The sequence below is a fragment of the Arthroderma uncinatum genome, assembly GCF_011692745.1.
Source record: "Arthroderma uncinatum strain CBS 119779 chromosome Unknown scaffold4, whole genome shotgun sequence".
NCBI lineage: Eukaryota > Fungi > Ascomycota > Eurotiomycetes > Onygenales > Arthrodermataceae > Arthroderma > Arthroderma uncinatum.
Window position 1 is genome coordinate 774,964 of NW_022983866.1, and position 12,252 is coordinate 787,215.

The 12,252-nt window shown below is 47.1% G+C and overlaps 4 protein-coding genes across 4 annotated transcripts; 3 read left to right on the forward strand and 1 right to left on the reverse strand.

The window, feature by feature from the left end:
* Positions 1-1,474: 1,474 nt before the first annotated feature.
* Positions 1,475-2,053, forward strand: GIQ15_05594 (uncharacterized protein; the record flags this gene model as incomplete). The annotated part of the gene is made up of 1 exon (XM_033553011.1): positions 1,475-2,053. One exon carries the CDS (start codon positions 1,475-1,477, stop codon positions 2,051-2,053), a length of 579 nt encoding a protein of 192 aa, XP_033404155.1.
* A 944-nt stretch (positions 2,054-2,997) lies between these two features.
* Positions 2,998-4,183, forward strand: GIQ15_05595 (alkaline phytoceramidase; the record flags this gene model as incomplete). Its single annotated transcript, XM_033553012.1, has 4 exons — positions 2,998-3,078; positions 3,142-3,328; positions 3,410-3,914; positions 3,994-4,183. The coding sequence occupies 4 exons, from the start codon at positions 2,998-3,000 to the stop codon at positions 4,181-4,183; spliced, it is 963 nt and encodes a 320-aa protein (XP_033404156.1).
* Positions 4,184-4,544: 361 nt separating this feature from the next.
* On the reverse strand, positions 4,545-5,420 carry GIQ15_05596 (uncharacterized protein; the record flags this gene model as incomplete). The annotated part of the gene is made up of 1 exon (XM_033553013.1): positions 4,545-5,420. The coding sequence occupies one exon, from the start codon at positions 5,418-5,420 to the stop codon at positions 4,545-4,547; it is 876 nt and encodes a 291-aa protein (XP_033404157.1).
* A 5,523-nt stretch (positions 5,421-10,943) lies between these two features.
* GIQ15_05597 (tRNA (guanine-N(7)-)-methyltransferase) lies at positions 10,944-12,092 on the forward strand (the record flags this gene model as incomplete). Its single annotated transcript, XM_033553014.1, has 3 exons — positions 10,944-11,098; positions 11,189-11,376; positions 11,458-12,092. The coding sequence occupies 3 exons, from the start codon at positions 10,944-10,946 to the stop codon at positions 12,090-12,092; spliced, it is 978 nt and encodes a 325-aa protein (XP_033404158.1).
* Between the last annotated feature and the right edge of the window lie 160 nt (positions 12,093-12,252).

Here is a 12,252-nt window from a genome sequence, read left to right on the forward strand (position 1 = left end):
AGGTTGGGTGCATGTTCCAATGAAGGCAAGGCTGTAAATGTTGAGGCGTGGCACAGCTCTGGCTTGCACATCTACCTAGTCATTGGACAGAAATATCTGCTCCTAACACGATGGAATTGGTGCGGCGGTGCATACTACCTAGCCTAGTTAACTGGTTAAGTAACTAGTTAATAACCAATGGCGCATTGGGTCTCGTGGTGGAGAAAGGGATTTTGTCTGCCAAAGCTCTTGAGAAGACACCAGTCGTGTGTGTATTTTGACAATTCACTATTTATAACCGCGTCTCCGCTGTTACGGCCCTCTGCTCTTGTTTCCCGTCGGCCGAGGAGATATGTGATGATAACAAGTCCTTCCGGACGGGCCAACTGGTTAATTGGGCCGTAAATGCTGAACATGCAATGAATGCACCTTCATCAGAATGGGATGCTCGGGTTTAATCCTAGCACCCCGTCTTGTCTTCGGCCCCAGCATTCCCTCGGTAGACCATCCTGGAGCTTCCTTCAAACCCGCGCGCGACGACCAAATAACATGGGGCTGTGTCTCTTGGATCGTTCCACTGGAAATCTTCCTGACGTTCCATGGATTCAAGAGGGATCGTGGAGACAAAGCTGAGACTGTGGGGTTGAGGCTGGGGAATAATGTATTCAGCAGACACAATCCTTGCGATTTTATCCAGCGACATCGATGAACTGTCTGTCGATTATTCTTGTCAGCTCTACTTGGCCTGAAGATCTACATGCACAGCCGTTCTTCGCGAAATATCAGATGGAGCAACTCGCCAGCTGGTATGGCTACATCCATGTCAGAGTTTTGCACGTCCTTCGGCGGATGTACTCCGTACGGAGTACCGGAACATGAATCAGTTATTTCTCGAGACTGGCATCCTTGGAGAGTTGTGCCACTGCATGGTCTCTCTATTTTTCATCAGAGTACGGAGTAAGCGGGGTTTCAATCCTTCAACTGACACCTTTCACTTTGAATCCAGGGAGTGTAACTACTTTGAGTCTTGCTCCGGAGTCGAAGCTACACTCGAGCCACTAAATATATGGAAATCTGGAGACAGATTTCTCTTGGCAGGGCCCCCGTCGATGCAGACTAATATAGTATGCTTTGGCAGGTGGTCGAAGATGTCCAGAATTCATGCACCGGTCCATCCGGACATCTAAACACGAGAGGCAGCGCAGATATTGACACGGTTGTAATGAATCGTGCATTTCGACCTTATCCTTCTCTCCTGAAGGATTTACGATCAGCCGCTTAGCTGAGGATGAAGGCAATGTTAGCCGGCCACATGAGGTGGCAGTGGTGAGAGGAAAAAGGATATAAAGGCAGCTTCTTGACCCGGAGAAAGGAGGACAGAATCAGAACAAAGCAAAAGAACCAGACGAACTGTGCTCAATACCAGATCAATTGCTTAAACGATTTATCCTCCTGTCTATTCACTTTGACAACCATCTTTCAAAAAAACGCCACAATGAAGGTCGTCGCTATCCTCTCCCTTGCCGCTGTTGTTGCTGGAGCAAACATCAGAAACCACTTTGAGGACGGCTGCAGAGGCGGCTACATCAACTACCCCAACATTGCCCAAAGAACCTGCGCCCTTGGCCTCCATGATAATAATACAAAGGGCTCCGTCAGCATCGCTTTCTCGGCGTTGCCCCAGCACTCAGCTGTTTATGGCTGGCAGGGCAACCGTAGCGGGAACCTCTGTGGCACGATCGCAAAGAAAGACAACGTTGGAAACACCGACCACAAGTGCTTGGGCTCACTGTCCGGCGGCTCCCAGTATGCTGGTAGCAGCTGGACTCAGCCTGGATTCAACCTGAGAGGTGCCAAGCAGGATACCACCTGCACGGCTAAGGTGGCACCTCACTCTCTTGTCCTGAACGATGGACACAAGTACATTCTCGGCGGTATGGAGGAAGATATGATGAAGTCCCTGTACGATTTGGCCGTCAAGGGAACCACTTCTCAGGAATTGCCAAGCGAATATGCGGTATTTGAGATTGAAAAGGAGAGCGTCGAGCAGCGCGCTCAGGATATCCAGGCTTAGATACTGGGCCAAAGGGGATGAACGGAGGGTGGGTGTGGGTGCATAGCAATATAGCGATGTGACGAGACGATGGTATGGAGTGGTGGAATGGTGATCCAGGCCTGATTTGTTTTCTACAGCCAGCCTCGTGCCATTCGCAGCGAATTGTTTCAAACTGGAAGATGAATTTGTATCACAGTTAGGATATCGTAGCGAAGAGAATGAACGACGAGCCAAGATTAGCTTCCTAGAATCCCTCTCATCTGATTTGTAAATGGACTCCAAGACGAACATCGTAGCTCGGAGATACTCACCCTGGACATGGCCGGAGGATTAGTTAGCGTGGTAGATCTAGTTATGGGTGTATTCACGCTAAAGGACGACGGGATGGTGTAGGATCATGCTGTCAGCGGGCTACATTCGCGGAGCCAAACTTGCTCTCATAGTTGGATGAGTAGTATTCGGAGTTCCAGTCTCCGGATGGTAGCGGGCTGCAGGCTTGTGGTACCTGACACCTGCTGTCACCGGCTTTTGCTCATGATCACGGACAGCCTCTGACGTGAGCACGCGTGACAGTGCCAGAAGACCTGTTTTAATGGCATCAACAGTAATATATCCACCCCCTGGCACAATAGACCCCCCTATTCTTGCACCTGTTGAGGCTCTTCCCGTCTTCCTCGCCTCCTCTCTATCCTCTTGCACAACTGTTGTATTTATATCCGAGGGCGTAGGGCTTCGAGATAAGCTTCGGAAGGCCGACAACTCTAACTTTAACCGGCGTCTTGGCTTTGATGCCAACTTTCTTCTTTCTCTCTCACTCCCCTCCAAGCTTCTCTCTCTTTCCTTTCCTTTTCTTTTTCCTCTTGTGAATTCTTTTTTCTTCTTACTTCTTTCTTATATCACCGCTGAGCGGCACCTACGACGATATATCTGGCTTCTTAAAAATATAGGTTGTCGTTACGCAGATGCATTTCCACATACCCTATCCGCCGGCAAAGGCGGGATTCTGGTCGCCTGTCACTTCGACCCTCAATTGGTGCGAAGAGGTAACTACCGCCGCCTTCACTGCAGATTCAATTGTGGCCAGCTGATCTGACGGTACCTGATAGGACTACTATGCGACTCCATATGCCGCTGAAATCGTCAATGCTTTGACCAATGTCCTCTTCTTGTATCTGGGAATAAAGGGCATCCGGAGCTGCCGGAAGAATGGCCATGACCCTATCTTTCAAATCGCATTTCTCGGATATCTCCTGGTGGGATCGGGGAGCTTCCTATTTCACTCTACGCTGAAATGTAAGCATGTTCTACGTCTACTCTGCCGCTATTCAAGTCCTCCTGCTCCGTGTGCTGATAAACTGATGTGTGACGTAATAGATCCTATGCAGCTTGTTGACGAGCTATCGATGATCTACACGACATGTCTGATGTGCTATGCCACATTTTCCTTCTCCAAATCTCGGACTCAATGCTTTATTCTCGGGGCAGGTCTCCTAGGGCTGTCTATATTTATTACTCTCTATTACCATTACATCCAAGATCCGGTGTTCCACCAAGTTGCGTATGCAGTGCTGACTGCCATCGTGGTATTTCGGAGTATGTGGGTAATGGAAGTTACACTGCGGCCATCCTTCCAGCGGTCCCGCAACCAAAACAAGCCACATCCTTCTATTCCGACGATCACCGTCAATGGAGAAACATTGGATGAGAGAGATATTAGGATTTTAAAGAGCATGTGGGCCATGGTTGCCTACGGACTATCGACTTTCCTTGGAGGTTTCGTTATCTGGAACTTAGACAATGAATATTGCTCGACGCTACGCGGTTGGCGCCGCGAAATTGGGCTTCCGTGGGGAATATTGCTAGAGGGACACGGCTGGTGGTGAGTCAATAATCACTTCTTAATCATTACCCTCGTCGTGGGCTGTCATTTCAAATAGATAGTTACTAATTTGTGACAGGCACGTCCTCACTGGAATTGGTGCTTACATGTATATCACTTGGGGTATATGGCTGCGCCATTGCCTCCACGGTCGCCGGGACGAATATAAGTTGCACTGGCCTCGCTTCTATAACGCCGCAGACATCGTTCGCGTGCAAGATACTCCCAAATCTACTGTTAACGGGGGATACGAAGAAAAAATAAACTAAACACCTCCTACTACACCATTTCCCTATCGCTGATCGCCCTTTCTCGACAGGTTCTAGAGTTTTGGGGGTATATTAGTATTCCCATCTCATTATAAACTGTGTTGGGTATACAATGGTCCTTTGCTTAGCCTTTTCTTTGTATTTTGTGTGTTTACAGCTGGTTAGACTGTTACAACTAGGCATAGAGGCGTAGAGGATATTTCTATCAGGCTGAAAATCAAAATATATGTTTCACACTTTTGAGTGTATCAGAAGTGCCTGATTTATTATGTTCAAAGGTATTCCAATATTAGATTGAGGTTTGCGGAGCCTCCCTAACCAAATAAAATAGCCTGCAAGATCCCAAGAATATATATACCCATTATAATTTTGCCCCAACTGTGGCTTTCTTAGCCGGATTCCGTGCATGTAGTCGATCGACCTGCCTAATCCACTCTTTATCAACGGTTACCTTCTCGATGGGAGATTTCTTCTTCCATTCTATGATAAACTGCTCCTCTTCCTTGCGCCAGCGCTCCATCTCCGTACTTATCTGACTTGTGCACAGCTCTGCTGTTTGGCCAACAGCCTCCATGGGTATTAGATGTCCTACTTTCTCCATCAATACCGCCTTGACCCTTCCTTCCGTAACGCCGCCGCTCCCGCCAACCCCAGTCCCGGTCTGATCCAGTTTCTCCCGGTTTAGTTTTGCATTACTGACCTCCGAGAACTCTGCAAATAGGTATAGGACACTGGGCCTGACAAAGGGGAGCATCTCGAATGTCTTGTGCACTTCGTAGCGGTAGAAAGGGAAAGTAGACATATGTGCTCGAGGGTCAAGGTCCGGATGAGTAAGACGGTTGATAGACTGACTGCCATTGTCTTTTGCTCCATAGCTAGACCTAAAAAATGAGAATACCTCCTGGTGTCGGGTCGTTGTGAGCGTTACTGGCCGTTGGCCTATTGGCTGACCGACAGAGTCGCTATCCAATGGATGAATGGCGGTGGGAAGTTCCCGGAGTCCATACTTTATGAAGCGATTGAGCACTCGGGGATCCCAGTTTTGATAAAACTTGCTTCTTTTAAGGGCCTTTTCAGCAGCTTCTCGTGATGGCCAGAGATCTCGTCGGTATGTTGAGGCGAGGGTTGAAACTGGAATTTTGACCTTTGCCTGTTTGGAAGCTTCATCCACAAGAAATTCGACTCTGTTTGCCACGGGGTCAAGCAGAATGAGAGATGTAAAAAGACGGGGATGCATAACCGAAAGACTTATTCTAGATTTATCCCGCTTCGTTAATTGCGGCCCGTTATATTTGGTTCAAGGGGTCCATCCGTACAAGTTATTGCCGCCCATACTATGGCCAATTCCAATAATAGGACGAGGCATCTCAGCTCTCTTTAGGTTGACCAAGTTTAGTAGATCACGCGGATGATCGTACCATGATGCTAATTAGACAGTTAATGATAGATGTTCGTAACTTGTGAGAAAGGCTTGAGCTCCTTTGGAGGCTCCTAAACATACGGTCATTCCCCAAGGAATTCTCATTGAGCACTCCGCTCTGCCCTTGGTGAGCGACATCCGCAATCCATATACCCCGAATGCGGAAATTGCCCTGTTTTGAACGCTTGTATATCTCCTCCCACAAAGGTTCATATAACTCCTGATATTAAAGATATTAGCCTAATCCAGTGACCAAAAGCACCAATAAAAGCTCCATATCGAGAAACCCCGTACAACAGCTCACCTTTGGAAATCCATTAGCATGTGCACCTATTATGGTAACATCGCCTGGCTGCGGGTTTGGGTTATCGTAAGGGATATATTGCTTAACAGCTAAGTTGAGCGTTGCTTCTTGTTCCGTGGCCGTCGCCTGAGGATAATCCCTGATGTGTTGGCAAGGCATGACATGCTCAATGACCCGAAAACAGCTGGTCATGGTGTTTCCTTTTCCTGCTGTGTTCAGGTACGGGGCAATATTTTGATATTCTCGGGTCCCAACGTTCCAAATGTTCAGCTCAATTGTCGACACAATGTGCTTTGGCCGTGATATTTGGCCATTCCGATGTCTCCGCCTTTCTATAATTATCGCTGCAGCCTGCAATGTATGGTGTTTACAGGGGTTGGTGCTCCTTGCTGCGATGGTTGGGCGGGCCGAATCCTACAACTACCGATGTACCGAGGTCTACCATTTCCGCAGTTTGATCGGCGGAGGTATCTGGCTTTACTGGCCATGGACATGTTGTCAACGTGCCTGTGCCTGGATCCATTCCAACGGGATAGTCGTAGACACGAGTAGAGCTTCTTTACCTCTACATGAGATGATATCGCCGAGGCGGCTTGGGGATAATGCCAATACTCGTATACGTCGCTCTGTTAACAAATACTTATGATTAAGCAGTTGCACGTGATGAATATTCAAAAATATATCCCGATCATGTGATGGTACTCTGATTAATAAGCAATATTATTTCCTTTATAGGAAATGATCTTTGTATAATACAGCTGACTCGTTTTAATACCAAATAGAACCAATACTTCATAGCTTGTTCACCAATAGAATGTAAAAATGATGTAAATACATTACCACTAGTATGAGTCAAGAAATCGTGAATAAACACGTGACTCACGTGTTTTTGACGCGTTGGTGAACTTTAAGGCGCGTCATTTGGTATATCGATATCCCTTCCCTATCGACATCTCGGAGAAATGGTGGGATAACTCCAAAGAGATTCAAAGCCTAGAACCCTCCTGAATCTGATAGTTTTGCTTGAAACAACGATAACATGGCGGAAGAGGGGCTTTTCACCCAATGTAGGCTTTGTATTGTCTGCTCGCCGCAACTTAATACAAAATTAGCAGAGGAAGTGAGTTGTCCTTTTGAACAGGAATGTCTCTGTTGAACTTTGGCTGATTCTGTAACTAGCTATCCTCTGCTTTACAAAAGAATGGGGGCGAGGTAGTCATACATCAACCGCAGACGCCCCTCCCATCCATCAGCGAGTTCAGCCACATAGTCTCTGCAACTATAGACTTCCCAGGCCACGACGCAGCATGCGATGCTCTCATTCCGGTTGTGAAGCCCCAATGGGTTCAAACCTCGATATCTAAGCACAAATTGGCGAATCCCCGGCAGTATAACCCGGACCCTCGACTCTTTTTGAACGACGTCATTGTCACCTGCGAGGATATCCCAGAGGGTGATAAGGATGCGATAATAGGCGGAGTGCTGGCGATGGGTGGCCTTTATACATCCCGGATTACGAGCAGCACGACGCATCTCGTTACCTTGACAATGACTGAGAAATGTACAGCTGCTAAAAGAAGAGGCCTCCCAACCAAAATAGTGCTACCACACTGGTAGGTGTATTGGACTCGAATTCCCTTTCGTTTCGCTAGCCACGTCTAACTGAAGTAGGTTTGACGATTGTCTCAAGCTTGGCAAAAGAATTGATGAGAGACCTTATATCCTTCCCAATCCTGAGATACTCCGGCCTGACTACAGCGGCCCGCTCCGAATAGCTGAAAATAAAGACGTAATCGGAGCCTCCACGCCAGAACCCAACGCTATTCCAGATGTGACCACATCACCAGGAGGGTCAAGGAAAGATTTGAACGTGTTTGAGGGAAAAACTGTGATGATATCCTCAGATTTGGACATAGCAGAGCGCATGCTTAGCGCTATCGAACAACTAATAGTTGAAGGCGGCGGAAAAATTACCAACCAGGTTCCAAAAGCGGACATCTTTGTTTGTCGATACCGTGAAGGCGAAGACTATAAACTTGCATCGAGGTCGGGGAAAGATGTTGGTAACCTCTCCTGGCTATATCACCTCATTACGCACAACGCATGGACGTCCCCCTTGCGGAGGCTCCTTCACTATCCCCTTGCGCGGGACGGCATTCCTGGATTCAGCAAATTTAAGATAAGCTTGTCCAATTACGCAGGAGAAGCGAGAATCTACTTGGAGAACCTCATAGCCGCTGCCGGCGCCGAGTCCACAAAAACTTTGAAACAAGATAATACCCATCTTCTAACTGCTCATGGTAACAGCGAAAAGTGCACCGCCGCTAGGGAATGGAATTTGCATATTGTCAACCATCTCTGGCTCGAAGAAAGTTATGCAAAGTGGCAGCAGCAAACGGTCACTGATCCTCGGTATACGCACTTTCCTCGACGGACAAATCTGAGTGAGGTTGTGGGCCAAACCCGGATAGATAGATATGCGGTAGAAGAGAACTTCTTCCCTGCAGAGCAAGCCCCAAGTGCCAAAAAATCAGCCGCCATGCAGCAAAAAGATAATAACACTCCTCTAAACAGACCGTCCAAGCAAGCAAAAACACCGGTTTCAGTACGAAAGGTTAGTAAAAACGGGGCAGAGACCCCGGCAACTAAACCTGATAGTACCGTGAAGAGTACAAAGAAGTTGAAGGAGAAACTTCTACAGACTCCTGTACCCTCTAGGTTTGCTGATATCGGAAAAGAAAATGAGACCCCCTCCACTACTGGAAGCCGGAAATCAAAAGAGGTTGCGGCTGCGAGGCTACATAATCTTGCTCCTGATATATCATTATATGAAAAGGAATCTAAGCGAGTCGGCGGAGTCATTTATGGGGGTCGAAGGAAAAGCGGCGAACCCGATTCAACCAGGAAGAGATCAGCGGAACCCGATAATGCTTCAGACCCCGAAGAAACTACTGAGGTTAAGAAAGTAAAGATGTCGAAACCGCCGATTTCAATACGTCTTCTCATCACAGGCTTTACCAGGTGGCTAGATCAGCCGAAGCAGGAAGATTCGGAAAGAGTTGGTCTATCCTCTAAACGGAGAATTTATATGAATTTGACTTATCTAACATGCATTTAAATATAGTCTCAACTCCGAGATCTTGGAATTGCGGTTGTCCCTGATCCTTCGCGATGCACCCACTTAGCGGCGCCTACTATTAAGAGGACCCAGAAGTTTGTCAACGCATTAGCATATGCACCAATGATCATCAATTCAAAATTCATAACGGACTGCCTTGAGAAAGATGAGCTCTTAGACCCCAGCAAATATATCCTCAAAGACAAGGCCTCAGAACAAAAGTACAATTTTTCTTTGGAAAAAGCCAGGCAGAGGGCGCAAGAAAACAAGCAAAACCTACTCAGCGGACACACCATTTACTGCACAGAAAAAATCAACGGTGGATTCGATGCGTTCAAGTCCATCATTGAAGCGAATGGCGGGCAGTGTGTTATGTATCGGGGCCGCTCGGGAACGATGATCAGTGGCCGACGTTTGGCGGCTGACGCACCTAACCAGGATGAAGCAGATGAGGTATTCCTAATAAGCGGAGTGGATAAAGCCAGTGTCAAGCTTTGGGGAAAATTCCGCAAGATGGCTCATGACGCGAAGCGAGTACCCAAAATCGTCCAGTCAGATTGGATATTAGATATTGCATTGTCCCAAGAGTGGCGATCTGGCGATTCATATGAGCAAGCTGACGAAGATGCCCAGTAAAACGACAAATAGTCAAGCTGGACTATCTGCCGATTATGAAAGTCACGAAACATTTGAGCCATTCTCTTAGTTAAGCGCATCGAAATATTTCGTTGATGGAAGTGTGGCGCTCTAGGCGTACTCGGATGCATTAGAGATTTCCCAGGGTTGCGTTGGCTCCCCCCATCCTGATAGCGATGCGTTTTACAATCTTCCCAGCTGTCGAGCGCATCATGTATATAACCAACCGTCCAGCCCGTAATGTCTTGCTTCTTTTAGCTAACGTATATGCACATTAAGCTATCAGGTTAATTCTTCAATTCAAAAGAATTTGACACCTTGTTGGTCTTCGCTGCCGAATACCTGTGCCTTTCCCTGTTTGACCAGAACTTGGAGAGATTTCTGCAGGGCTTCAGGGTCCATGTGATGGAACTCTGGATATTGTTTGAATAAGCAACCCGGTGTAAACAGAATATCTCAATGCCGGTTTGGGTAGTACATACCCTGTGAAATTGTTGCTTCCCCCTCCATGAGTTCATAAAGTGTAAGGACAGTATTTTTCTGCGCTGTTTCTTCAACCTGTGAGCAATATATCAGCATATAAATACCACTATAACCGCGATCAAGATGACAGCATATCGAAAGTATTCCCGGCATACTCACCCAGCTTGCCAGCACACTAGCCCATTCCTCTGGTCTTTTCCACCATATCCACGCTATTGTCTTCTCACTCCCGAGCCATTCTGCGCGTTTACCCCCACCAACACCCGCCATCCAGTCAACGACTGTTATGGCATCTGCCAGACTCAGGCGTTTCTGTAGTTTGGTATTGTGAAATAATGGCGAGGAAATGGTATCAACTAACGAGAGACGGTATATCCGGTGATGTCGACAGTAAGACTGAATTAACGTCGACCATTTCTGGAATTGTTCCTGGCGAGTCGTGATATTAGGCTGTAAAGAATAAAAAGGCGGAAACGAGTAGTCTCGCGGGAACTCGAAGTTGGATGAGTCGGTAGTATTTCCGCTACCTGTGGATGCGCTGGGGTTCGCCATTTCTCATTAATATATATGGATTATATACCGTGAATTCCAGTGATGGTGAAGTAGAAGTAGAATTGGAAGTGGAAGAGAAGTAGAAGTGGAAGTGAAGCTGCTGATAAGATAAGATCGCGTGGGGTCTCGGAAGCAAAAAAAGAACTTCCAGTCCGTCCAAACCACTTCCACACCACGGCTACTCAGGACACCGGCGACGAAGGATGCTATAAGACGGACCTCCCGCGATTACAATTGATCTCCTAGGATGTCGGCGCCAGATCAAAAGCGCCAACGGCGCTCTGGACCACAGAAAATACCAGAAAATAAACCAGGCGAAGATGGCCAAATAAAGCTACCAAGCAAGAAGCTCTATCGCCAACGCGCGCATGCGAATCCCTTCTCGGACCATCAGTTGACATAGTATGCATTAGTACTGCATCGCCTGTTTTTGCGTTTGGCATTATACGTCTTGAAATTAGAATAATTAGCTAACTTATGAACAACGCATAGTCCTATTAGCCCAGATCATATGGACTGGTCTGCAATGTTTCCCGCCTACGTCAACCCAGATTCGACCGTGGTTAACCTTTCAGGGGCAAGGAAGTTGGTAAAGGAAGTTGAGATAGCTGATATTGGGTGCGGGTTTGGAGGGCTACTGGTTGCGCTGGCGCCGTTGATGCCTGATACATTGATGGTTGGTATGTGTTTGCTTATGAGCCATTCCCGTTGGTATAGAGGCATATATAAGGCTAGAGAGCGAACTGGTTAACGAGTTCTAGGCATGGAAATCCGCGCTCAAGTTCTGGAATATGTGACGGAACGTATTAAAGCGCTGCGATCTCGACTACCGCCTCCAGCAATACCTCAAGAACCATCTCAGAAGACCCGCACAGAAGCTTCCTCAATACAAGACGCGCCAGAGATACCACCCACCTCTTCTTTATCAAATCTACCTGGACAGCCGAACTTCCAAAACATATCCGCCATTCGCTCAAATACGATGAAATTCCTACCAAACTTCTTTTCACACCACCAGCTCTCTAAGATATTTATATGTTTCCCAGACCCGCATTTCAAGGCACGGAAACACAAGGCACGCATTGTCTCAACTACATTGAACGCCGAATATGCATATGTATTACGGCCAGGCGGAATGCTGTATACTATTACCGACGTGGAGGATTTGCATTTGTGGATGGTTTCGCATTTTGACAGTAAAGGTTCAGACAATGATCTTAACTCACATGATGTTGCTGAGTTATGGGAGCGGGTGGGTGATGAGGAGCTTGCTACGGATGAATGTGTTCGAGTCATGAGAGATGAGACAGAGGAAGGGAAAAAGGTTACGAGAAATAATGGACAGAAATTCGTGGCTGTCTGGAGAAGGAAGGATGATCCGGAATGGTCATGTTAATGTATATGCAAATAGGGCATCCTAGAAATTAGGCCGTGTATTTATACTCCTAAGCCTACTTAACAAACAACAATAAGAAATTACAAAGGCCCAAAAAAATTTCATATTTGTGTAAAGTATCGCTAGCTCCCCTACGCTATGGAACAAGCTAAATGACATA